This window comes from Pseudonaja textilis, chromosome Z, assembly GCF_049901715.1.
Source record: "Pseudonaja textilis isolate UNSWEBS1 chromosome Z, rPseTex1.2, whole genome shotgun sequence".
Taxonomy (NCBI): Eukaryota; Metazoa; Chordata; class Lepidosauria; order Squamata; family Elapidae; genus Pseudonaja; species Pseudonaja textilis.
This window is the reverse complement of record NC_142008.1, coordinates 2,827,686-2,855,483: the sequence shown is the minus strand read 5'-3', so window position 1 is coordinate 2,855,483 and position 27,798 is coordinate 2,827,686. Positions and strand designations below refer to the sequence as shown.

The following is a 27,798-nucleotide window of genomic DNA, read 5'->3' as shown; positions in this document are numbered from 1 at the left end:
CGGGGTTTCCGATTTCAATGCATGGATGGCGAGCCTTCAAGAAATCCAAGGTCTGCAGACCTTCTGAAAAACCACATGGAAAAAGACCCGGACACACACAAAAAGGCATGCCCAAGGAGCCCATCTTGATTTAAGAGACTTTGAACAATATTTTTTTAAAAAAATCAGGGCCTTTAACTTCTTACAAAGCACAGGAAGTCCTGATGCCGCCCCATGGCAGCAATTATCCGGTCAAACCAGTCGCTTCCTCAGCTCCATAGTAATTTGGAGTTCCCAGGCCTACTGATAAAATCACCTTTATGGAGCCATTCAGAAAAGCCACAACGTAGGTGTGTGTGTGGGGGGGGCACGGGACAATCAAAATAACAGAACAGCATAGTTGGAAGGGACCTTGTAGGTCATCTAGTCCAACCCCCTGCTCGAGCAGGGGAGCCTACGCATTCCAGACAGACGGCTGTCCAGTCTCTTCTTAAAAACCCACCAATGAAGCAGCCCACAATTTTTGGAGGGAAGCCATAATTTTCTTTCGCTGTCAGGAAATTTCTCCTTAGTTCTAAATTGCTTCTCTCTCCTTGATTAGTTTCCCTCCATTGTTTCCTGTCCTGCCTTCAAGTGCTTAGGAGAATAGTTGGACACTCTCTTCCTTGGGGGGAACAATGGTCCATAGAAAATAATCTGGATTCCCAGCCTCATCCATTGCAGAAAATTTAGCGTTGGGACCGACTGGTGGATATTAGCCTAAGCTGGCCAAGACAGAAGTTTGCCCAAAGGTCTAAAACTCAAAACTGCTCTTTTTAAGATCTTCAATTCCCAGAATTTCGCCGTGGTCCTTTTAAAAGATGGTCTTGGTAGTCGAAAGCCAATATATCTTGGACCCTCAAGCCGCCTGGGTCAAGCGTCCCTTTTTGAGTCCTGAGAATCAGAGGGTATGTTTCGGGTGTGCCACTCCAAGGATGGCTAGTGTGGCAGCGCTCACAGCAAGTGGTGCAGTGCACCCTGGGCTCCTCCCCCCTCCGTTTTCAACTGAGGCACCGAGGTTCAAGCCCACCAGGCGCCTGTTCTTTCCAGGAAAACATGACCCCCGTCCAGATCCCCCCCCCCTCTTCCTCCTCTTGGATTCACTTTCTACACAGGGAAGCGGGACATCCTGTTTGGTGCAGTGGTCAAGGTGCTGACCTAGAAATTTGGGGGCACGGGGAGTTCTAGTCTCACCTTAGGCACGAAAGCCTGCTGGGTGACTTTGGGCCTATGACGGGGGGGGGGGTGCTGGGAGTTCTAGTAGGTTTGAGTGACTTTGACTCTCAGCCCATCCCACCAGCAGGAACGTTGTTTGGGGGGAAATGGAAGGAAGTGGCTTACTCCCCATCAAGCAATTAAGGCAGAATAGCAAATAAAACCAAACAACTAAAATTATCAGACGGCAAAGAAGTCAACCCTCCCGTCCGGCTCTTAGCATCCGCAGCGCTGGCAAAGCGGGCGAACCCGGGCGCGCAGGCGCATTGAGGCGAAGCGAAGCCCAACGCCTCCGTCACCCTCCTGGAACGCTCGGCAGGCGCTGCCGGCCTTTTCCCTTCTCGCTGGAGAGCGGAGGGGGGGGGGGGGGGGAGAGAGAGGGGAGGCGGAGCGTCGGCCGAGGATCCTTTGCAAAGCGCCGAGCATCGGCCGCTGCAGAGGAAGAGGAGGAGGAAGAGGAGCAGGGGAGGTGGGGGCTTACCCAGACCAGCCACATACACCCCCTTCTTTAGACGGAACAAGCGAGAAGATTTCTCTCTCTCCTCCCCCACCCCCGAATCCACCTTCCTCGCTCCACCCCTGGATCTTTTGATGGAGAGCGCAACCCCACCGCGAGCACAGGAGCAGCGGGGCTCCCTGGATCGGGCAGCCCGGCAGCAAAATGGTAGAGCGCGCCCTCCCCCCCTTCCACCCCCGTCGTTTCCTCCTCCTTTTTTTTTTTTTTTTTTGTAAATTCCCCCAGGCCGGGGGCCGCTGGCAAGCTTAGGCCAACGGGGGTATTGGTGGTGGTCGTGGGGGGGGTGTGGGGTGTGCGAGGGAGAGAGAGGAAAGGGGGGTCGGAAGTTGCTGTGCAATGCCATGCCATTTGCAAGGCAGTTTATAACGCGTGCAGTTTGCCAGGCAATGCGATGCCTTCGCCTTTCCCTCCCTGTTTTCTCCTCCTTCTGCCTTTTTCCTTCCTTCCTTTTTCTCCCTTCCTTCCTTCCCCCGCCCCCTCCCTTTCCTTCTCCCCTAGTTCCCCTTCCTTCCTTCCTTCCTTCCTTTTTTCTTCTGGTCCTTCCGACGTCCGGGTTTTGTCCTGCACCATGCACACGTTGCAATCAAAGGCGGGGGGGGGGAACGGGCGGGCGGGGGGAAATAGACAGGAGCGGGTAGGGGAAGAGATTTAGCTGGATCCCGCATTGGCCTGTTGGGGTTCAAGTCCTCCTCCCTCGCCGTCTTTTTTTTCCTTTTTTTCTTTTTGCAAAGGAGGGGAGGGGGACGGCGCAGGAGATCCCCCCCACTTCCCTCCCTTCCGGCCAGATCGTGGCTTGCAAGGAGTTAACCTCCCTCCCTCCCTCCTTCCTTCCTTCCTTCCCTAGCTAGACCCGATCCCGTTGCGACAAATGAGCTCACCCAGACAAGTTGGCTCGCGCTGTAATTTCTTCCCTTCTGTTCGCCTCCCTCCCCCCTCCTCCCCCCCAATCTTCCTTCCTCGCTGCAAACCCTCCAGGCTTTAGGGACTTAATCCGCTTCCTTGCACGCCTGAGTGACAGTTGCATTTCGGTGCATTTAAGGTCTTTGCAAGCAGCTTGGCAACCGGATTCTCTGCGTGCGTGCGTGTGTGTGTGTGTGTGTGTGTGTGTGTGTGTGTGTGCTAAGGAAGGAGGCTTGAGCTACACAAACAGGGTGAGGTGGTGGTGGGGGGAAGTGGGGAATGGGAGTTGGGAAAAGAACCGGTGGCATCTTTGTAATAGAAAAGCTGCTTCGGTTTGACACACACCCCCTCCACTCAATTCTGTCGCTTCTTTTTGGGGGGCGCTGTCACGTGATCTGCTTAAGTATGCATGTCTTGCATTAAAAAAACAAAACATTTGAGGTTTGGGAAAGTAGGATGACCCTCTCCTTTGAAAGACCACTCTCTGTTGTTTTGCGTGTGTGGTTTTCTAAAGTGCTTATGCAGCACCTGGACGAGTAGATCGGCTCCTACCTGCCCAAAGACTGTAATGCAAGCCTATCGGTAAAATGAGATTATTATTATTATTTTTTAGAGAGGTGTCATTCAACTCCTATCATCCTTAGCCAGAATGCAGAATATTGGTATGTATCTTGTGGGGAGACGGGGCTGGCAATTGCAAAGGCCTCCCAAGAGAGAGTTTAGATTTGTCAGAGATTTAGAATAGAATAGAATAGAATAGAATAGAATAGAATAGAATAGAATAGAATAACAGAGTTGGAAGGGACCTTGGAGGTCTTCTAGTCCAACCCCCTGCTTAGGCAGGAAACCCTACACCATTTCAGGCAAATGGTTAGCCAACATCTTATTTACAAAATTCTTCACTGATTCATTAATGTTTGCCTGGGGAGCTGTTACACAGGTAACACCAGATAGTAGCCTAGTTCAAGCGATAGACAGACAGGTGGATGGACGGATAGATGGCAGGTAGGTAGGTAGGTAGATCAGTCGATTGACAGATAGATAATAGATCAATAGATGATAGATAGGTAAATACATAGACACGTAGATACGTAAATAAAGAGGAATGGATGGATGGAGATAGATAATAGATAATAGATCAATAAATAAATGATAGATACATAGAAATGGATAGATATAGATTGATAAGATAGATAGAAATGGGTAGATAATAGATTGATAGATGATAGATAGGTAGATACATAGATAGACACATAGCTACATACATAAATACAGAGCGATGGATGGATATAGATAATAGATTGATAGATAAATGACAGATACATAGATGCATATAAATGGGTGGGTGGGTAGGTAGGTAGGTAGGTAGGTAGATGATAGATAGATAGATAGATAGATAGATAGATAGATAGATAGATAGATAGATAGGACAATTTAGATAATTAAGATAGGTAGACAACAGATAAAACAATATTGTTAACAAAGATGATTGATAATAGATCAGTAAGAATCTAGAACTAGATGAATGGAGGAATAAGACAGACAGATATAGTCCATGACATACAACCACTGATTTAGTGACATTCCATTTAGTGGCCGCTGCATCCCCACGGTCGCAGGATCAAAATTTGGACGCTTGGCAACCAAGACATGCAGCATTTATGACGGTTTGCAGTGTCCTGGGGTCAGGAGCTTTTGTGACCTAACGAGCAGAGTCAGTGGGGAAGCCAGATTCACTTAACAACTGTGTAAAAAAAAAAAAAAGAATTTATCTTTTGGAGAAAAATCTGTCCAGACTTTGGAGTTGTGGATGGATGGATTGTTCTTCTAATGGCCAAATCCTCTTCTCATTGATGGTTGGTGTCTCCCAGTGTCATCCTCAAACACAATGGAGTTTTGTTCTGTCTTTAGTAGCCGTGAGGAATAGAATGTGTGTGTGTGTGTGTAAATGTACAACAGATCAGCAAATTCGCTTGCAGGCCTTACAGCCTGAAACCTCCGTGTTGACCATTACAGGTAGTCCTTGACTTACGACCACAATTGAGCCTAAAATTTCTGTGAAGGGAGGAAGTTTGTTGAGTGAATTTTGGCCCATTTTACGACCTGCCTTGACCTCATTGTGGTTATAAGAAACACTGCCGCTGTTAAGTCAGCCCACACGGTCGTTAAGTGAATCTGGCTTCCCGTTGACTTTGCTTGGCAGACGGACACATGAGACCCCAGGAGACGCCATGGCCGTCGTAAATATGAACCGGTTGCAAAGTGGCTTGGATTTTGATCACGTGACCATGGGGATGCTACAAAGGTCGTAAGTGAAAAACCGGTTGTGAGTCACTGTTTTTTATGGCCGCTGTTACTACGAACGGTCACTAAATGAACCATTGTAAGTCGAGGACTACCTGTAGTCGACCTTGGGACCGATGGCTAGTGGTCAAATCAGAGTTTTAGAGGCACTGGAAAAAAACCAAAGACTTTTTATCCAGATGTGGAATGCTGTGTGGTGTACTTTCCCTCACAAATGAAGCTGCTTCCGCTGTCTTTATTCCACCTCATTCCTGGGCAACATGGAGTAGGGGTCTCCAACCTTGGCCACTTTAAGACTTGTGGACTTCAACTCCCAGAATTCCTCAGCCAGCAAAGCTAGCTGAGGAATTCTGGGAATTGAAATCCACAAGTCTTAAAGTGGCCAAGGTTGGAGACCCTGCCATGGAGGACCTGTCCGCCATTATGATACGTAATGGCCTTCCTCGGCTTCTGGAAGCTTAGGACTTCAATTCCCATCATCCTTGACCAGGTCGGCTGGATTTAGAATCCAGAACCTCCCGAACAACAAAAAAGCAGACCGAATAACCACAGTGAACAGAAAATCCTTCATAGTCTCACATTCTGTTGAATTGACGTGAAAGTAGAAAGATAAATCATTGGGTTGGTCTAAAATAGTGGAACACAAACTCAGCAATCTTAAAACGTGTGGACTTCAGTTCCCAGAATTCCCCATTCAGCTTGACTGGATTTCAGTTCCCGGAATTCTTCAGCCTCCATCATTCAATGGACTTCAGTTCCCAGAATTCCCTATTCAGCACGACTGGACTTCAGATCCCAGAATTCTTCAGCCTCCATCATTCAATGGACTTCAGTTCCCAGAATTCCCCATTCAGCATGACTGGACTTCAGATCCCAGAATTCTTCAGCCTCCATGACTGGACTTCAATTCCCAGAATTCCTCTTTCAAGATGCCTGGACTTCAGTTCCCAGAATTCCCCATTCAAGATGCCTGGACTTCAATTCCCAGAATTCTCTAGTGGACATGAGTGAACTCTGGGAGTTGAAATCTACACAACTCACACTCGCTGAGACTGGGGAATCCTGATCAAAGAGATAATTTGCATATCTCTTTCTTTTCCTCCCCCTCCGAAAGGAGCCTGAGTCTGAACCATTCAAAAATTTGACAAAAATATTACAGATAATCCTCGACTTACAACATTAAAAAGATTTGGTAGTGAAACAAATCACCATGTTACTGCACCCAATTTTATGAACTTTAAAGTGGTAGTTCTTAAGCGAATGCCATAGTCAGAACTTCGAAACTGAGCCATCAGCTCCATTTCTGGTTCCGTCATAATTTTGGACGATTGGTAAGTGATCGGTTGTAAGTCAAGGACTTCCTGTAGTTGATTTTCATGATAAACTGAATTTAATTTAATGAACCTGCCTTGCTGCTTTTCCTGCCTTAATTGTGAAGCAAACTCCTCTGTGAAAAATTGCTGGAAATAGGCTACAGCTGGTCCTCGACTTACAACCATTTTGTTTAGTGACCATTCGAAGTTGCAAGAGCACTGGAAAAAGTGACTTATGACCGTTTTTCGCACTTAAAACCGTCACAGCCTCCTCGTGGTCACGTGATCAAAATTCAGACACTTGGCACAACTGTCTCGTATTTATGACAGTCGCAGCATCTTGGGATTCCCCCTTTGCGACTTTCTGAGAAGTAGGAAGCCAGATTCACTTAACAACCATGTAAGTAATTTAAGGATTGCAGTGACTCATTTAACAACGGTAGCAGGAAAGGGGGTGAAATGCGGCAAGACTTGCTTAACAACGGTCTGGCCTAGCAGTGGAAATTTTGGCCTCCGTTGTGGTTGTAGGTTGAGGAGTAGCTGTACTTTGTTACTAAATCCAATTTCAGTGCCATTTCAGCACATTTTTCAAATGTTAGAATTGTAATCACAGCAGTGGGTCTAACACTCCCCTTCCTGTTTCCTCATTTAAAACACCCCCTCCCCCCAAACTCACAGAAAACAAATTAAAATTTTTGCACTCACCTTTTGCAAAGACAGCCTATATATAAAACATCTTCGGTTACGTAGAAAAGGGAACAAAATAGGTTGGAAATACTTAGAAAAGGAAAATACGTTGACTTCCAGTCCCAGAGTTCCCCAGCCATTCTGGGCATGACGGTGAATTTTGGGAGTTGAAGTCTGCATGTCTTAAAGGGTCTTCCAGGTAGAAAAATTGCATAGTTGCCCAATCAGATAAGCATACATACATGCATTTTCCATACTAAATTTTAGATTTATCTGCTTGATTGTACTAGAGCAGTAGTGGCTACCCTTTTTGGGCTCCTATGCCAAAAATTGTGTGTGCGCGCATGCTCTCATACCAGCACCCAGAAGGCAATGCGCCCTCCCCTGCGCGCCCTGCACATGCATGCTCAATCCTCCACTCTACCCCGTTACCTGCATTGCACCTCTGGTTTGAGGCCTTTTTTTGGCCTCCCAAGGGCTTGAAAAAAACCCTCTGCAAGCTTTGCAGGACGAATAATAGGCTTGTTTCCTCACTTCCTGTAATACCGGGCCTATTATTCGTCCTGAAAAGCCTGAGGAGGGTTTTTTCAAGCCCTTGGGAGGCTGAGAAAGGCCTCAAACCGGCCAAAAAATCAGCTGTGAGGCGCGCGCATGCGCAGTGAGGTAAGTTTACCTGCGGCTCGCGTGCTGGCACCAATGGCTCTGCATCCCAACTGTAGCATGCATACCAGTACTAGAGAATAATTGAAGCCTTTTCAAGCTCGGGTTGGATAGATGACCTCCAAGGATCCTCTTGACTACATAGTGTTGGGGTTTCTTTGGGCTGAGGTGCTGTGTCATTTTTATGGACTGCCTAAAGTGATACTTTAGATGAGGCTCAATTCAAAATTATGGTTGAGATCAAACTTAGTCACTTTTGGATGAGGAATAATGTATAGAGGTAGTCCTTGACTTACAACAGCTCATTTAGTGATGGTTCAAAGTTACAACAGCACTGAAAAAAAGTGACTTATGACTGTTTTTCACACTTGTGACCATTGCTCAAGTCATCACTTGTGACTTTCAAGAAGAGACTGGACTGCCATTTGTCAGAAATGGTGTAGGGTCTCCTGCTTGGGCAGGGGGTTGGACTAGATGACCTACAAGGTCCCTTCCAACTCTAATTATCGCTTATCTGCTGCACTCCCAGGGTCACGTAATCAAAATTCAGATGCTTGGCAACTGACTTGTACTTATGACAGTTGCAGCCTCCCGAAGGGTTACGTGATCCCCTTTTACGACCTTCTGACAAGAAAGTCAATGGGGAAGCCCGATTCACTTAACACCCGTGTGACTCGCTTAACCACTTCAGTGATTCACTTAACCACTGAGGCCGGAAAGATCGTAAAGTGGGGCAAAACTGTCTTACTGAACAATGAATATTTTGGGCTCCACTGTGGTTGTACGCCGAGGACTATCGGTATGCGATGTTCATCTTTTCCCGGAAAACCGGCAATGGATATCGCAGATCGTGGTCATGGGACCATGGAATGTCAGCTCTGGTCGCAAAGCGGACCTGCCTGATATTCAGCCATATGACCACAAGGGGGTGGGATTGATGGGGCTATTGTTACTTCAGACGGTTGTAAAAGAACTGGCCATAAATCAAGGACTGCCTGTATCCTGTGTCCAATGAATGAGATCAGCCCATCTCGCCTTGATCAGAGGGTTGGACTAGATAACCTCCAGGAACCTTTCCAGCCTTAGGATTCAATGGTGCTTTTATTGATTTGGGGGGGGCACCCTAAAAGTGGGCCCTCACCTCTGTTTTCATAGCAAGAGAGGGAAGGAAGGAAAGAGAGTGGGAGGGAAGGAGGAAGAGAGAGAGGGAGGAAGTATTGCCTTTTTCCAGAACCACACAGTTGATTTGGTGGCTTTCTATCCAGATTTTTTAAAAAAAACAAAAAATCAGTTTTGCAGAAATTTCACATTTCAGATCTTTCTTGCAAGCTTCAGACCAAGTTGACATTCTTAGCATAGCTGCACAACAAGCCGGTGGGAGTTTTGGTATGCTGCCTGCTCCCTGCTCGGCTACACAGGCCATTAGATCCTTCCTTTCTTCCTTCCCTTCCCTCCCTCCTTCCTTCCTTCTCTCCCTCCCTCTCTTTCTTCTTTCCCTTCCGTCCTTCCTTCCTTCTCTCCCTCCCTCTCTTTCTTCCTTCTCTTCCCTCCCTTTCTTTCTTCTTCTTTCCCTTCCCTCCTTCCTTCTCTCCCTCCCTCTCTTTCTTCCTTCCCTCCTTCCTTCCTCTAACTTCCTCCCTCTCTCTCCCTCCTTCCCCCCACTCTCTTTTCTTCCTTCCTTCCTTTCCTCCCTCTCTTCCTTCCCTTCCTCCTCCTAACTTCCTCTCTCTCCCTTCTTCCCCCACTCTCTTTTCTTCCTTCCTTCCCTCTCTTTCTTTCTTCCTTCCCTCCTTCCTTCCTCTAACTTCCTCCCTCTCTCTCCCTCCTTCCCCCCACTCTCTTTCCTTCCTTCCCTCCCTCCCTCCCTTCCTTCCTTCCTTCCTTCCTTCCTTCCTTCCTTCCTTCCTTCCTTCCTTCCTTCCTTCCTTCCTTCCTAATCAGGTTGTTAAATGAATCGGCTTCCCTATTGACTTTGCTTGTCAAAAAGTTGCAAAAGGGGATCACGTGACCCCAGGAAATTTGCAACCGTCGTAAATACGAAGCATCTGAATTTTTAATCATGGGATGCCATAACGGCTATATGTAGAAAAACCGATCATGTCACTTTTTCCAATGCTGTCGTGACTTTGAACTGTCACTAAGTCAACTGTTGTAAGTTGAGGACTATCTGTTATTAGCTTTATCTTTATATTTTCAGTTCAACATTACTCTTTTTTCATATTTTATGCCATCTGCTGTCGTCTCTTATGCAATTAATGGGTCTGCTTGCATAATGCGTGTTGGCAGCCATTTATGTTTTCAACAGATTTCTTTCACAGTTCCTTTCTCCAACAAAAATTCCAAAAAGATTTAACAATTTTATTTGTTCAATCCAAGGCCCTGAAGTTTTCCTTGTTTTTCAGCCAACCCACAAACCTCCGCTTCAAAAGGAAATCAGAAAATTGGAAGGTGGGATAGAGACAGAAACAAATCTTTGCAAAAGCAGAAACGAAACTAGTAATAATAAATCTCTGTGAAATACATTTTGGCAAGGCAATCAGAAAGAGAGAGAGAGAGAAAGAGAAGGTGATCAGAAATAAAATGCTTGCAAAAAGAGGAATTAAATCATAAAGAGGAATTGGAAATGAATCTTTGCAGAGATCAAAAATATTTTTTTGCAAAAAGAAGAATGAAATCAGAAGTAAATAATATGCAAAAAAAGATCCCCTTTGGTGCGCCATATTTATGACAATCGCAGTGTCCTGGGTTCCTGTGATCTACTTTTGTGAGCACCTGACCAGCAAAATCAAGGAGAAGCCAGATTCACTTAACCGTATAACTCATTTCTTTTATTGATTTATTGGAATTTGTCAAAACAAAAACGGGAACAAGAGAATAAAAATACAATGACAGGCATGATAGGTACGTTAGCGCACTTATGCATGCCCCCTCTTAACAGCTGCTTAAGGTCCCCAAACTTGACAACTTTAAGACTTGTGGACTTCAACTCCCAGAATTCCTCAGCCAGCTTTGGGAGTACTGGGAGTTGAAGTCCACGAGTCTTAAAGTGGCCAAGTTTGAGACCTCTGGCTTAACTTAACAACTGCAGCAATCCACTTAATAACCGTGACAAGAAAGGTCATAAAATGGGGCAAAACTCAATAAGCATCTTTCTTTTTTAGCAACAGAAACTTGGAGCTCAGTTGGGGTCGTAAGTCGAGAACAACCTGAAATAAGATTAGAAATGGCTTGGTTGGTGTTTCTCAGTGTTGGCAACTACCAGGTGGCTGCCCAAATTTTGATTACTAGACTGAGGGATTCCTGCGACAGTTGTAAGTGCAGTTGTAAGTCAACTTTTTTTTTCCAGTGCTGTTGTAAGTCAGGGAATGGTTGCAAGCCGGGGACTACCTGCAGATGGAGATAGCTGTGTTACCAAGATGGGTCATGGGCATGGTTACTAGGCAGCGCCTGACGTTTTGGTGAGCTCAAGACTGTTTCCAAGGAGGGTTGGGATGATCTCCAGTATTGCTTTAACTTGCTTTCTGTCTCTCTTCCTTTCCTCTCTTCCTCCCTCACTTCAACCATCTTTCTTTTCCCCCTCTGTTTCTTTTCCTTCCCTTCCATCCATCCTTTTTCATTCTTTTTCTCCCTCTCTTTTCCTTTCTTTTCCTTTCCCCTTCCTTTCTTCTCTCTTCCATCTTCCCTCCCTCCCTCGTTTACGTCCTTCTTCATTTCCATCATTCCTTTCTCCTCCCTTCCTCCCCCTCTCTCCTTTCTCCCTTCCTCCCTCCCATCCATCCTTTTTCATTCTTTTTCTCCCTCTCTTTTCCTTTCTTTTCCTTTCCCTCCTTCCTTTCTCCTCTCTTCCATCTTCCCTCCCTCCCTCGTTTACGTCCTTCTTCATTTCCATCTTTTTCTCCTCCCTTCCTCCCCCTCTCTCTCCTTTCTTCCTTCCTCCCTTTCTCCCTCCCATCCATCCTTTTTCATTCTCTTTCTCCCTCTCTTTTCCTTTCTTTTCCTTTCCCTCCTTCCTTTCTCCCCTTTTCCATCTTCCCTCCCTCCCTCGTTTACGTCCGTCTTCATTTCCATCTTTTCCTCCTCCCTCCCCTCTCTCCTTCCTTCCTTCTTCCCTTTCTCCCTCCCATCCATCCTTTTTCATTTTCTTTCTCCCTCACTTTTCCTTTCCCTTCCTTTCTCCTCTCTTCCATCTTCCTTCCTCGTTTACGTCCTTCTTCATTTCCATCATTCCTTTCTCCTTCCTTCCTCCCCTTCTTTCTTCCTTCCTCCCTCCCATCCATCCTTTTTCATTCCTTTTCTCCCTTTCTTTTCCTTTCCCTCCTTCCTTTCTCCTCTCTTCCATCTTCCCTCCCTCCCTCGTTTACGTCCTTCATTTCCATCTTTTCTCCTCCCTTCCTCCCCTTCTCTCCTTTCTTCCTTTCTCCCTTCCATCCATCCTTTTTCATTCCTTTTCTCCCTTTCTTTTCCTTTCCCTCCTTCCTTTCTCCTCTCTTCCATCTTCCCTCCCTCCCCTCCCTCCTTCCTTTATTTCCTCCTTCCTTTCCACCATTCCTTTCTCCTTCCTTCCATCTATCCATCTTCTTTCTCTCCCTCCCTTCTTCCCTCCCTTCTTCCCGCCCTCCAGCTGATAGTTGAAAAGACAGCTGACCACCCTGTTCCCGAATACTCCCTGGTAGAAGATGCTGCCTTCCATGCCACGTACTTGATGGACAGGCTGAACGAGCAGCGCCTCTTCCAGCCCGACTTGTGCGACGTGGACATCGTCCTGGTGCATCAGAAGTCCGTCTTGCCGGCCCACAAGGGGGTCCTGGCAGCCTACAGTCCGTTCTTCCACTCCCTCTTCACCCAGAACAAGCAGCTCCAGAAAGTGGAGCTTTCTCTGGAGGCTTTGACCGCCCTGGGCCTTCAGCAGATCTTGAACTTCATCTACACCTCGAAGCTCTTGGTCAACGATACCAACGGTCAGGATGTCCTGAAGGCGGCCTCGGTCTTGCAGATGACCGACATCGCCTCCTCCGTTCAGGAACTCCTCACCACCCGAACTCTCGGCTTGGCCATGACCAACAACATGGCATTGGCTTCGGACAACGCGAGCAAAGCCGCCCCACTGCCTCAGTTCTTCTGCGACGTGAAGCAAGAAATGGACCCCACACGCCCTAAGATCTTCGCCCGAGAAGGCAACATCCCGTACTCTGTGCGGGTGGAGGATGGCAACCGAGACCAGCCTACTGCGGCCAACAAGACGTTCTACAAGGAAGAGGAAGGCGGAGCTCCCCCTGTCTGCAAGATGGAAGGGGACGCTCCGGAGGCTCCCTTGGGCAGCCAAGTCTCCTACAGCCGCGGCGAGCAGATCATTGTGGAGGTCAACCTGAACAACCAGACCCTCAACGTGTCTACGGGTGCAGAGGGACAGCCTACTGCGGCCAACCAAGCGGCTGCAGAAGCTGGACGGCCAGAAGGAGGTTCCTCGGTGCTGGGTCGGGAACAAGAAGACGGCGGTAAGCAAGATGAAGAGGACGATGCAGATATGGGTGAGGAAGATGGGCGCTCGGAAGAGGAAGACCTGGAAGAGGAGAACACCTCAGAAGAGGAAGAAGACGAAGAGGAGGAGGAGGAAGAAGAAGAAGAGGAGGAGGAGGAGGAGGAGGAAGAGGAGGACAGAGGGGACAACGTGGCCAAGAGTAGAGGGGAGAAGACCGGAGCACCTCGGAGAACTAGGTCACTGGCCAAGGCCACCAACTCATCCACGTCCCCCAAATGGGTGAGGCTCCCGCCACGATGGAAGGAGAGGAGGAGGAGGAGGAGGGAGAAGCGGAAGACGAAGTCGCTGAGCGGGACGAGCGGGATCAGAGAGCCAAGAAGCAGAAGAAGGACCAGGATCCTCCCGGCCAGAAGGTCAAGCTGGAGGAGAAGCAACATTATCCGTGCAAGAAGTGTCCGCGCGTGTTCAACAACCGCTGGTACCTGGAGAAGCACATGAACGTCACGCACACCCGCATGCAGATTTGCGAGAAGTGCGGCAAGAGATTCCTGCTGGAGAGCGAGCTGGTCTTGCACCACCAGACGGACTGCGAGAAGAACATCCAGGTGAGGAACTCCCAACGGCTTCCTTTCTCCTTCAACCGGGCACCCTGGAGGTCTTGGGGTGGGAGCTCCAATGAGGTTGGTTGTAGAGGCAAGTCCTCGACTTACAACAGTTCGTTGAGCGGCCGTTCAAAAGTCACAACGGCGCTGGGACGAGGCGACGTAAGGACGGTTTTTTGCACAACTGGCTATTACTGTCCCGCATGGTCACCTGATCAAAATTCGGACGCTTGGCAACTTCCTCATATTTATGACGGTTGGAAGTGTCCTGAGGTCACGTTTTGCGACCGTCCGATAAGCAAAATTGATGGGGAAGCCCTGAAAAAACTGACTCGGGGATGGGCTACTGAGGGGGGTGTCCTCCTAGGGGTTCGGGAGAATTCAGGGAACCCCCAAATTCCACTCCTGGCTGGCCCCGCCCACCCCTCCCTCCCCTCCCGGGAGTCCCCACAGGGCCCGTTTTGGATGCAGGTAAGTGCAGGGCTTGCGCGGAGGCTCAGGGAGGGTGGAAAACGGGCCTCCCAGAAGTTCGGGAAGGCTGGAAATGGGCCTTTTCCCGGCTTCCAGAGAGCCTCCGGAGCCCGGGGAGGGCAAAAACCCCCCCTCCCTTGTCATGGTACAGGAGGCTGACTAGGCCGCACCCACCATGGCCACGCCCGCCCAGCAACCGGGCAGAGAACCCCTTGCTAAAATTTTTGAAACCCACCTCTGCTTATGACCGCGTTTCGCCGTTATGACTGTTGCAGCATCCCCATGGCCATGCGATGAAAGCTCAGACACTTGGCCACGGGTTCGTATATATGACGGTTGCAGCCGTCCAGGGGTCGTGTGATCCCTTTTGTGACCTACGGACGATCAGTGTCCATGGGAGAAAGCCATGTTCACTTAACCAACCCTCTGAGTAACAGCTGCAGTGATTCACTTAACAACAACGGTGGCAAGAAAGGCCGTAAAATGAGGCAAAGCTGATTCAACAAATGTCTCACTTAACAACAGAAATTTTGGGCTCAATTACGGTCCTAGGTCGAGGGCTAACAGCACAGTTGCAAACGCTCCCGTTCAACGTGGCAAGATGGAGGCTGACCCAGCTCAGCAGGCATCTTCAACTTTCAACCACCATTGTGCCCCAAATTTCCGTCACTAAGAGAGACAGTAGTGAAGTAGCTTTGCCCCATTTGACCACCTTTCTTGCCACCGTTGTTAAGTGACTCACTGAAGTTGTTAGGTTAGTCACACAGTTGTTAAGTGAACCTGGTTTTCCCCCAAAGGCTTTGCTTGTCAGAAGGTCGCAAAAGGGGATCATGTGACCTTGGGATGCTGCAACAGTCATAAGTACATGCCAGTTGCCAAGCATCTGAATTTTGATCGTGTGAAAAACGGTCATAAGTCACTTTGAGCAGTCACTAAACAAATGGTTTTAAGTTGACTATCTGTATAAGAGGAAAGAACACAGATAGTCCTCAACTTATGACCACAACTGAGCCCAACATTTCTGTCATTAAGTGAGACATTGGTTAAGTGACTTTTGTCCCATTTTACAACCTTTCTTGCCGCCATCGAATTGCTGCAGTTGTTAAGTTAGTCACACGGTTGTTAAGTGAATCCAACTCCCCTGTCGACTTTGCTCGTCAGTAAGTCGCAAAAGGGGATCATGTGATCCTGGGGCACTGCGACCGTCATAAATATGAGTCAATTGTAAAGCACCTGAATTTTGATCACGTGACCACGGGAACGCTTCAGTGATCATAAGACGCCTTTTTTCAGTGATGTTGTAACTTCGAACGGTCACTGAATAAACTTTGTTGTAAGTCGAGGACTAACTGTGTTTTGTTGCTCAGAACAATTGTTGTCTTATCTTTCTTGTACCTGCTTTAATTTGCCCTGAATACCCAACCGGGAGTTGTGGTATGTCGCAAAATTTCACTTTTGGTTCAGGCCACAAAAGATCCATATATGAAGGATCTGGGATCAACCTTAGCAGCGGCTTCTCAGTTTCCAGTAAGCCTGTTGTGAGTCAGAATGTGTGCAATTCAACGATTATATAATCTTAAATTTTCAAACTGAATTTCTTGTGAAGGGGTGTTTTTGTGTATGTTTGTGTGTTCATCCCTGTGTTTGTGTGTGTTTGTGTGTGTGTTTGTAGCCTGCATCGCCACCCTGTGGCTGAAAGCAAAATTGCAAGGAGAAAAGGGAAGGATTTTTACAAAATTGACTCTGGATCAGTAAATAAGAAAAGCCCATGGTTTTATTTGCAAAATTTGCAAAGTCTTTAAGCAAATCGCTGCACTTGCTACATGAGTCTGGCAGTCACTAAGTGAATCTGGATTCTCCCTCTTCGCTTGTCGGAAGGTCACAAATGGCAATCACAACTGAAAATTTAAACCGAATTTTTTTGTCCTAGGAATAATATCATATATTATATCATATATCATACAATATTGGGCAGGGGGTTGGACTAGATGATCTATAAAGTCCCTTCCAACTGTGATTATCTGTTATCTGTTATCAGAAAGATATAGGCACGATTTAATGTATCTAATAGTACATGTATTAACAGTGTCCAAAATAATATATGCACAATATTGGAAGAATGAAAACATACTGCCAGAAACAGAGATAACAAGAAATATTATGGCATGTGCAGAATTAGATAGGTTAACTCCAGAATAAAAAAAAACAAGGGAAAATCTTAAGTACTATGAAACATAGAATAAATTCTATCAATGGTTGCATAGAAGAAGGCAAGGTTGGAACATAAGTGGTTATGATGATTAGAACAATTAATAAATAATATATCAAATAAGGAGATTATAAATGATGAAGTAAAACCAGGGTGGGATTCTACCACCCGCTAGAACCGGTTGTTAACATTCTAAGCAGTTCGGAGAACCGGTTGTTAGAAGGAATTACTGGGCTAATCCTGTAAGGAAGGCAGGAAGGAAACATTCTGGGGTTGCTTACAGAAACTGCCTCTCCGTTAACCCTTATTACATTCTTGGCAGGACTAGACTTCCTGTCTCTGGAAGTTCTCTGGAGTATTTTTCCCCCTCCTTTGCTGGTACTTTGCTTGTGTGGAGTGACCATTCAAAGTTACAATGGCACTGAAAAAAATGACTTATGACCATGTTTCACACTTACGACTGTTGCAGCATCCCCCCAGTCACGAGAGGCCAGGCGAGGAGATGCGTGCCTCGATGTGAGTGATATTGAGTTGGCCACGCCCACCCAATAACATGATCTCCAAGCCACGCCCACCAACTAAGCCCTGCCCACAGAACCGGTTGTTAAAAAATTTGAATCCCACTCCTGAGTAAAATGTATAATAATTGTAATGCCAGATTGGCTGCACCGTATTGTATTCTTATAATTAAAATAAAAAAACAAATAAATAAAAAATACCTGCCCCTTGCCAAGTTCCTGAATTTTGGTCACATGTCCAGGGGACGCTGCAACGGTTGTAAGTGTGAGGACAGATTACAAGTCACTTTTTTCAGTACTGTTCTACGGTCACTAAAGGAATGGTGTAAGTCAAGAAGCTGGAACAGTAATTCTCAACCTTGAGAACTTCTAAGAGGGTGGATTTCAACTCCCAGAATTCCCCAGACAATTTGCTTGCTGGCTGGGGAATTCTGGGAGTTGAAATCCACCTCTTCTTAAAGTAGCCAAGGTTCAAAAAGCTGAAATAATCAGGGTCATTGATCCAAGTAATATTGGCAATCAATTGATAGGCCAACATGGATAAGACTATGTCTGATTGGACAAGAAGGTTTAATCCTGTATAAGCAGTCCTCGCTTTATAACCATTTGTTTAGTGACTGTTCAAAGTTACAGTGGCACTGAAAAAAAGTGATATGACCATTTTTCACACTTAATGACCGTTGCAGCATCCCCTTGGTCAGGTGATCAAATGATCAGATGCTTGACAACTGGCTTGTACTTATGACCGTTGCAGATCCTCTTTTGCAACCTTCTGACAACCAAACTCAAAGGGGAAGCCAGATTCACTTAACAACCAGGTTACTCACTTAACAACTACATTGAGTCATTTAACCGGGTCGAGAAATGTCATAAAATGGGGCAAAAACCCACTTTAGGCTATTCTTACATTAAAACTGGAATTCAGTTGATAGATTTACAGCTCCAGAGGTGACCCCTGGGTCTTCTCCTTTGCAGTGCATGACTTGCGGGAAGGTTTTTAAGAAGCTCTGGTCGCTGCATGAGCACAACAAAATTGTCCACAGTTACGCCGAGAAGAAATTCTCCTGCGAGATCTGCGAGAAAAGGTTCTACACCATGGCGCACGTGCGGAAACACATGGTTGGTGAGTAGGGTGGGGAACGCATGGAGAAGAAGGGCAGGAATGGAGACCTAAGGACATATCTAGAACGGGTGGGGAATCATGGCCCTTTCATGACTTGTGGACTTCAACTCCCAGAATTCCTGAGCCAGCCATTTTGCACTTCAACTCCCAGAATTGCTGAGCAGCCATGTTAAAATTTAACTCCCAGAATTTCTGAGCCAGCCATTTTATACTTCAGTTCCCACAATTCCTGAGCAGCCATGTTGGCTTCAACTCCCAGAATTCCTGAGTAGCCATGTTATAATTAACTCCCAGAATTCCTGAGCCAGCCACTTTGCACTTCAGCTCCCAGTCCTGAGTCAGCCATGTTGGACTTCAACTCTCAAAATTCCTGTGTAGGTATGTTGGAATTCAACTTCCAGAATTCCTGAGCCAGCTATTTTGCATTTCAATTCCCAGAATTCCTGAGTCAGCCATGTTGGAATTCAACTCCCAGAATTCCTGAATAGCCATGTTGGAATTCAACTCCCAGAATTCCTGAGCCAGCCATTTTGCACTTCAACTCCCAGAATTCCTGAGGCAGCTATTTTGCATTTCAATTCCCAGAATTCCTGAATAGCCATGTTGGAATTCAACTCCCAGAATTCCTGAATAGCCATGTTGGAATTCAACTCCCAGAATTCCTGAGCCAGCCATTTTACACTTCAACTCCCAGAATTCCTGAGTCAGCCATGTTGGAATTCAACTCCCAGAATTCCTGAATAGCCATGTTGGAACTCCCAGAATTCCTGAATAGCCATGTTGGAACTCCCAGAATTCCTGAATAGCCATGTTGGAATTCAACTCCCAGAATTCCTGAGTAGCCATGTTGCATTTCAATTCGCAGAATTTCTGAGTCAGCCATGTTGGACTTCAACTCCCAGAATTCCTGAGTACCCATGTTGGAATTCAACTCCCAGAATTCCTGAGCCATGTTGGAATTCCACCCCAGAATTCCTGAATAGCCATGTTGGAATTCAACTCCCAGAATTCCTGAGCCAGCCATTTTGCACTTCAACTCCCAGAATTCCTGAGTCAGCCATGTTGGAATTCAACTCCCAGAATTCCTGAATAGCCATGTTGGAATTCAACTCCCAGAATTCCTGAATAGCCATGTTGGAATTCAACTCCCAGAATTCCTGAGCCAGCCATTTTATACTTCAACTCCCAGAATTCCTGAGTCAGCCATGTTGGAATTCAACTCCCAGAATTCCTGAGTACCCATGTTGGAATTCAACTCCCAGAATTCCTGAATAGCCATGTTGGAATTCAACTCCCAGAATTCCTGAGTAGCCATGTTGCATTTCAATTCGCAGAATTTCTGAGTCAGCCATGTTGGACTTCAACTCCCAGAATTCCTGAGTACCCATGTTGGAATTCAACTCCCAGAATTCCTGAGCCATGTTGGAATTCCACCCCAGAATTCCTGAATAGCCATGTTGGAATTCAACTCCCAGAATTCCTGAGCCAGCCATTTTGCACTTCAACTCCCAGAATTCCTGAGTCAGCCATGTTGGAATTCAACTCCCAGAATTCCTGAATAGCCATGTTGGAATTCAACTCCCAGAATTCCTGAATAGCCATGTTGGAATTCAACTCCCAGAATTCCTGAGCCAGCCATTTTATACTTCAACTCCCAGAATTCCTGAGTCAGCCATGTTGCACTTCAATTCCCAGAATTCCTGAGCCAGCCATGTTGCACTTCAAGAATTTCTGAGTCAGCCATGTTGGACTTCAACTCCCAGAATTCCTGAGTACCCATGTAGGAATTCAACTCCCAGAATTCCTGAGTCAGGCATGCTTAACACAGCCGTTTGCAATGTCTTTTAGAGCATTTTTGCCAAAACACAGGCAGATTTAAGCACCCCATGATCCATCCTGCAGGCCTTGAGTTTGACCCCCCCTGATCTCTGGGCTCCATAGTTTTATGTCCTCTCCCAGCAGAGATGATCTCTGGTCGTGGGTCTTAAGCCAAGACCATGTAGCTGCGCCTCGGTCGTGCCTGGGAGGCTTTAGAAGGCAACCCTGGTTTTTCTCCACTTTGTAGCTCACACGAAGGACATGCCGTTCACCTGCGAGACGTGTGGGAAGTCCTTCAAGCGAAGCATGTCACTGAAAGTCCATTCCCTCCAGCATTCGGGCGAGAAGCCATTCAAATGTGAGGTGAGAATCCGTTTTTGGGGTGTCGTCCCGTTTGTGGAGGGGTGTGGGTGGCCTAGAAGTGGAGTTCTGGCCTCACAATCAGGAGGCTGTGAATTCGATCCCTAGGTAGAGACAGGTATTTCTCTCTCTGGGCACAATGAGAATATATATCCTCTGAACAAAACTCCACATTGGTGACAGGAAGAGCATCCGGCCAGTAAAAAAATTCAGACTCCATCCCGCAAGGGATTATGGGGTGGTTAAAAGAAGATGATCCCATTGACCATTCGCCTTTTGAAACCTGGCCCCATTTTCTGAGATCTGGGAGAACATTCTTAATATGATTCGTAAACCCAACTTTGCAGATAGTCCTCGATTTACAACCATTCATTTAGCGACGGCACTGAAAACGGGGACTGAGGACCGCTCTTCACACTTACGACCATGGCAGCATTCCAGAATTATGTGATCAAAATTCAGACTCTTGGCAACTGACTCATATTTATGACGGTCGCGGTGTTTCCAGGATCATGCGTGATCTCCTTTGGCAGCCTTCTGACAAGCAAAGTCATTTAACAACTGCAGTGATTCGCTTAACAACGACCCAAGAAAAGTTGTAAAATGGGGCAAAACTCACTTAACAAGGGTCTTGCTTAGCAACAGAAATGTGGGGCTCGGTTTTGGTTGTAAGTCGAGGACCACCTGTATGTCAAACTGCAGCATAAGGCGTAGGAAGTGTTTTTTTCCATTTATCCATTCCTTCCGGCATCTCACTTCTAAAATGTTGTGTGTATTCACAAATGACAGGAATGGGCTGTAAGGAATTAGTCCTTGACTTAACAACCATTCAGAAATGGGAGGGGTTTGGGGATCCTCTGAACTGCCCAGAATCTTAGCTAGGGGGCTCTCCCCCAGCAGCCCACCCCTGGGTGACTCTCTTAACAACCATGTCCAAAAGGTCATAAAATGGGGTGTGATTCACTTTACAACCGCCAATTGTTGGGCTCAAGAAGAATGGCCTATGAAAAGTACTTAAGTCTTGATTAAAAAAGATATGTTTGCGGCTTACCTGGAAATTCAGGTGTAAAAGGTGAGCTTTTCCTATCCATAATGTAGTTTCTCTTAAGCTTAAATAATGCTTGATTCATGACGCAGTTGCACATTGCAACCAGCCGCAGGACTGCGAGGTAGCACATAAATTTAAGAAATAAATAGATTAGATCGGTAGGCAGGAAGGAAGGAAGGCTAGACAGACAGACAGACAGACAGACAGATAGAACCAGAATTTCAGTTAGTAAGCAAGGCAGTTGTTAACATGAATTGTTGCGGTTGTTAAGTGAGTTGCATTGTTGTTAAGTGAATCCGGCTTCTCTGGGACTTTGCTGGAAAAGCCAGAAATAGTGAACAGCTGACCCCAGGATGCTGCAACTGGCAGAAATACAGTTTTGATCTGGGAGTGCTGTGATGGTCGCAAGTGCAGGGCCTGGTTATAGGTCACTGTTTTTATCATCGTTGTAACTTCGAATGGTCACCAAACAAATGGTTGTACGTCAAGGATTACCTATATATTGCATTCATCCACTGATGTATTTCTTTCCTTTTTTCTTCTCTTCCCTTCCCCTTCCTTCCTTTTTCTCTCTTTCTGTCTTGCTTTCTTTCCTCTCTCCCTCCTTTCCTTTTTCTTTCTCATTCCTCCCTCCCTTTTCTTTCTTTCTTCCATTCATTCTTTCCATCCTTCCCTCCCTTTTCCTTCCTTCCTTCCCTTTTGTTTTCTTTCTTTTTCTTTCTTTCTATCCTGCTTTCTTGCTTTCTTTCCTCCCTTCCTTCTTTCCTTTTTCTTTCTCATCCCTTCCTCCCTTTCCTCCCCTTTCTTTCTTTCTTTCTTTCTTTCTTTCTTTCTTTCTTTCTTTCTTTCTCATCCCTTCCTCCCTTTCCTCCCTTTTCTTTCTTTCATTCATTTCCTTCCTTCCTTTTGTTTTCTTTCTTTTTCTCTCTCTGTCCTGCTTTCTTACTTTTTTTCCTTCCTCCCTTCTTTCCCTTCTCTTTCTCATTCCTTCCTCCGTTCCCTTCCTTTTCTTTCCTTCCTTCCTTCCTTCCTTCCTTCCTTCCTTCCTTCCTTCCTTCCTTCCTTCCTTCCTTCCTTCCTTCCTTCCTCTCTCTTTCCCTTTCTGTCTTGCTTTCTTTCCTCCCTCCCTTATTTCCCCCCTCTCATTCCTTCCTTCTTTTCTTCTCTCTCTCTCTCTTTCATTCTTTCCTTCCTCCTTTCCTTCCCACCGCCCTCTCTCTTTCACTTGTTTTCTAATCTTTCTCTTGTGAATCCACCCAGAATTGCAACGAGCGATTCCAGTACAAATACCAGCTGCGTTCGCACATGAGCATCCACATCGGCCACAAACAGTTCATGTGCCAGTGGTGCGGGAAGGACTTCAACATGAAGCAGTATTTTGACGAGCACATGAAAACACACACAGGTGAGATTTGTGGGCCTTTCCCGCGTCCTTAACCTAGTTCAGTTTTCCTGTTTACCTGAAAGAGGCGGCAGCTCGTTTGTGCAACCTGGGTGGTTGTTCCCAGCTGTTGTGAATGCTCACAATTCAGCCTGGCCAAGAGAGATGCCGGCCTCCAGGCAAACCCAGCGCAGAAACCCAAGTCACTGCCCTTGACTACAATCACAACCGAGCCCCAGATTTCTGTTGCTAAGCAAGGCAGTCGTTGAGTGAATTTTGCCACAGCTGTTAAGTGAACCACTGCAGCTGTTTATGTTACTAACATGATTGTTAAGTGAATCTGGCTTCCCCATTGACTGTCAGGTCACAGAAAGGGATAACAACTGTGGCAAAAAAAAGGGCGTAAAATGCAGCAAAGCTCACTTAACAACGGTCTCAGCAACAGAAATTTTGTGCTCAATTGTGGCCATAAGGCGAAGACTATGCGTACAGTGCATTGATCACTCAGGAACAGATTTGCAAGGGACTTTGGAGGTTTTCTAATCCAACCCATCTCTCAAGCAGAAAATACTATACTATTCCAGGCAAATCATTGTCCAATCTATTTTTGAAAGCCTCCATTGTTGAAGCATTCACAACTTCTGGTGGCAAGTTGTTCCACTGGTTAATTGTTCTCCCTGTCAGGAAATTTCTCCTTAGTTCTAGGTTGCTTCTCTCCTTGGTTACTTTCCATCCGTTGCTTCTTGTCCTGACTTCAGGTACTTTGGAGAATAAGTTATATCTAGAGGTAGGTATTCACCTGGTTCTGACTGGTTCTGGAGAACCGGTAGCGGAAATTTTGAGTAGAACTGGCAAATACCCCCTCTGCCTGGCCCCGCCCCCATCTATTCTCCGCCTCCCAAGTCCCAGCTGATTGGCTGGGTCTCCTTTGGTTGCCCTGCACAGGAGTACAGAGCTGGAAAGCAGGTTAGTGGGGTGGGGAGGGAAGGGGGAGTATTGTGCAGTATCCTTCCCCTGCCACGCCCACCAAGCCACGCCCACAGAACTGGTAGTAATAAATTTTGAATCCCACCACTGATTATATCCCTCTTCTTTGCGGCAGCCCCTGAGATGTTGGAAGACTTCTCATGCCAACTTAATCCTAGAATCCTAATCTAAATCATCTCTAACTCTTGAAAATCGGTTCTGGGGCAAAGGTGACCGCCGCCGGCCATTTTCAGAAAACACCGCTGACTCTCCTCCCTCTGTGTCCTCCTGTTTCTCCAGGCGAAAAACCCTACATCTGTGAGATCTGTGGGAAGAGCTTCACCAGTCGCCCCAACATGAAACGCCACCGGCGGACGCACACGGGCGAGAAGCCCTACCCTTGCGACGTCTGCGGTCAGCGCTTCCGGTTCTCCAACATGCTCAAGGCTCACAAGGAGAAGTGTTTCCAGGTCAGCAACCCCGCCGGTTTAGATGCCAACCGAGATACGAACTCTCTTGGTCTTCTCGCTTCTCCAAACACCAACTCAATTCTTCTGGCCACCAGCGTCCCTCTCCATTCGTCCTCGCCTTCCCATGCACTTCCTTTGCCTCTCGGACATCCTCACGCGCACCCCGTACCTGCTCCTGCTCCTCCTCCTCTTCTACCACCACCACCGCCAGGTCTTTTCCCTGGTAGCAGAGTGAACATGGACAACTAGACCCTACTCAACCTCTGGTGTGTCAAACTTGGCTCATAGTTCCGTAGGTCTCTCTGATGCCGTTGTGGTTTTGTGGTCAGCGGGCATCACATTGGGGTTTTAGTTTGAGGGACCTGACGTTCTTGGTTCTTCAACAGGAGCATCTAGAACCTTGAGATTGTGGTTGCTACTCAAGCCACAGAGGTGACACCGTTGATCTATTTGCTCATGGAAGGAGGCCGACCACTTCTGCAGTTTTGACCAGGTCTTCTGAGATATCTTGGACTTCGGCTCCTACATCCGTATGGATGGTGTAGGAGAAACAGTTATTTATTGACTCTGAAGATCTTGAGAAGATGATAGAGCTTGCAAGGTGGAAAGACACAGCCAAGGACTTTCCGAACCTGTCTGGTCAGATAATAGGTTTGGGTTTCTCTTGGAGGTTGAAATGGAAGGCGCCTTCACTCGAGGCAAGAAGGTTGTGAAGGGAGCACTCCAGTTTTTCATGGTCCTCTGAATAGAAATATGGAAACCTTGCTCCATGGAAGTCCCAAAGGTACTTTTTCAGGAGGCAACTGGACTTTTCTTATTTTATGTTTCGCTTTTCCCCCCAAGAAGATTCTTCAGCTCTGACTGGATGGATGGTGGGGAATGGAAGGATTTGTATTCCCTTTGCTCCATGGAACTGAAAGGAAACAGCAAGGTGTGGACGGTAAAATTACCCTTGGTGTGAGAAAGTGGATCCTTGAGGGTGTGGCCTTGTAGCGCCTTCTTCCAAGGACAGCTTCTCACTCATTCACTCTCCGCCGTTCTTGCCTATCCTTTGGTACAACTGTCCGGTTCTCAGCTTCCGTAGCTTGAAGCTCAGGTGGCCACCACTGAAGGCGATAACACTAGAGATGACGCTCTCCCCTCACTAACAGTCCCTTGAAAACAGTAGAATGGTAGGACCTTTTTCCTTGATCACCATCAAGGCTTAAATCCAGCATCTTTAGATATATTATGGAATCCTCATGCACCCTAGACATCATAACTTGGTCTACAATTCCTTTGATTTCTACTCTTCACCTACTATTCCTGAGGAGAATGCAGTTCCTGAGGAACTTCTTCTAAAACCAAGACGATCTTCTCCGCAAGCTCTTTGGAGGAAGACCTTGAGACATTTTTTAACACGAAGCATTGGTTCTTTTAACTTTTCTGCACTTTATTATCTAATAATCCTAAGAGCTCTTTTGCAGTAGGACCTCGCTGAGTTGTTCTGAAGGAGTAGAACTTGGGAGCGTCATTGGCTACGTCGTCTTTCATTTCTAAGGCAAAGAACTCCTTCCCTCGAGTCAAAACGGGCCACGTTTCAAAGATTGCCCATTCATTCTGCTGTCGAGATGCACACCCTAGGTGTTCCACAGGTGTCCCTTGAGCCAACGTTCACTTCTTTGGCTAAGTTTCTTTGACAATAAGATCCAGGACTTTGGTTTGTTGGTGTGTATGTCCATGTGAGCAGGGCTGGCCCCTGGCACAACCGCCACAATGCATGAACCGACAAGGGAAACGCTTTGGAAAGGCTGTGGCGTCAACCAATGTGCAATAACAGTGAACTGGTGGACAAAAGACACACATTGATTGTTGTTGATTGTCTCATCCGGTCCTTCCTGATCAAACTCTTAAAAGTGGTGTTTAATTTGGGAAAGAGAACTTCGCTACAGGTAGTCCTCAACTTATGGCCACAATTGGAACAGGAACTTCCATCACTGAGCGATGCTGTTGTTCAGTCGCGTCCAAATTGACATAAATTTTTTTTGTCACAAATCAGCTGGTCTTTTAAATGAATGCCACGATCGTTAAGCGAATCTGGTTTGCTCCATGGACTTTGCTGTCCGTATCCAGCGGGGAAGGTTGCATATAGCAATCACGTGATCCCGGGATCTGCAGCTGTCACGAGTACATGTCGGTTGCCAAGTGCATGAATTTTGAACGCAGCGACAGTCATAAGTGCGAGGACCAATTGTAACTTTTTTAAAGCATTGTTGAATGGTAATCAATGGTCGTAAGTTGAGGACTATCTGTAGCAGGGATCTTCAAACTTGACAGCTTTAAGACTTGTGGGACTTCAACTCCCAGAATTCCTTCTCTAGTCATGTTAGCTCAGGAATTCTGGGAATTGAAGTCCACAAGTCTTAAACTTGCCAAGTTTGAAGACCCTTGATCCATAGTATATTAAGGAAGGAAGGAAGGAAGGAAGGAGGAAGGAAGGAAGGAAGGAAGGAAGGAAAACTAATTTTATAAATGCCTGCCATTTGGCCACCTAATAATATTTTTATGGCATTTGGTATCTACTGCCCAATTATCCAGAAAAGGAAAAAATAACATTCACCAATAACTCTTAGTATTGGAAATAAAAAATACTTTATAACAAAGCACTTTATTCTGTACAGATCTTTAGAAGGGGAAAATCTGAGACCCTTTTTAAAAATGCATCTTAAGAATTCCTGTTGGAGAAAAAAACACCGAGGTGTTTCTTTTAAGCATCTTAAAAGAAATATATACATATATATATATATATATTCATATTCCTATTCTAGCTTCTAGGGAAAAGTTTTTCCACAATCCTGGTCCTCTTTCAATGCTGAAGCGGATGGACATGTTTCAAACAGGTAGAGAACACACAGGTAATCCTTTAGTTAAGACCAGAAAGGAGCTGTCCCAATATAGGACATCTTTTAAGCTTTACTGCGGTGTCGTTCCCTAAACGTTGCCACGGTCGAGCAGATTATGGTTCCCCTATAGATACGGCTTTGCTGAAAATGGTAGTAAGTTGCTGCTTTACAAAACCGTGGTAAAACGTAGTTCCTGTGTCTGCCGGACATCGTTGAGTGCCTGAAATCCAGTCACATGACCTTAGAGAGGTCTTGACTGTTAGAAACTGGGTCCTGATCCCCGTTTTTGGAGTGGGGGGCGGTTCTGTCGTAACTTCAGGTCGTCAGTAAGTGATCGGCCATAACCCCAGGATTACCTGTGCTTTCGAGGGCTTTTCAGAAGCAAGCAGCGCCAGGAGAAAGGTTCAGGAATGGATCTGAATCGATATGCTTAGAGTGGGATCATTGATTGCTCTTACGCAAAAATCCTTCCATCTAAACGTGCTAGATTCGCACCCGAACCCCCTTAACGGGAAAAGGGGTGGGTGGGGAACGGGACAGTCGCTCATTTAGATGTATTTCAGGGTGCTTCTCGTTCCCACAGCCCGTGGTTCCCAATGCCCTTCTCCGAATGGATGAAATGAAGCGTTTGAAATTCCTGCCAAGCTGCTAGTCCTCTGGAGGGCTCTCTTGCTAGCCGAGTTTTGGAGGAGATCTGATCTGTGTTACCACTCGGTGTGATTCATGTGTTTTGTGGGCTGCCTGCACCTGCTGAAGGGAGGGTGGTTGTTTTTTTTGCACTAGTGATAAAGATTTCACAAGAGTGAAACTCAACACTCCCTTCCTGGAAATGGGCTCAGCAACTGACACCCTCACCC

At 46.4% G+C, this 27,798-nt stretch overlaps 1 protein-coding gene across 1 annotated transcript; it reads left to right on the top strand.

The window, feature by feature from the left end:
• Positions 1-1,771: 1,771 nt before the first annotated feature.
• Positions 1,772-26,628, top strand: ZBTB47 (zinc finger and BTB domain containing 47). The gene is given in 7 exon segments (XM_026720313.2): positions 1,772-1,897; positions 12,236-13,367; positions 13,370-13,698; positions 17,869-18,016; positions 20,082-20,197; positions 22,503-22,647; positions 23,890-26,628. Coding segments are annotated over 7 exon segments (2,292 nt in total). The 5' UTR covers positions 1,772-1,894; the 3' UTR covers positions 24,309-26,628.
• The last annotated feature ends 1,170 nt before the right edge of the window (positions 26,629-27,798 follow it).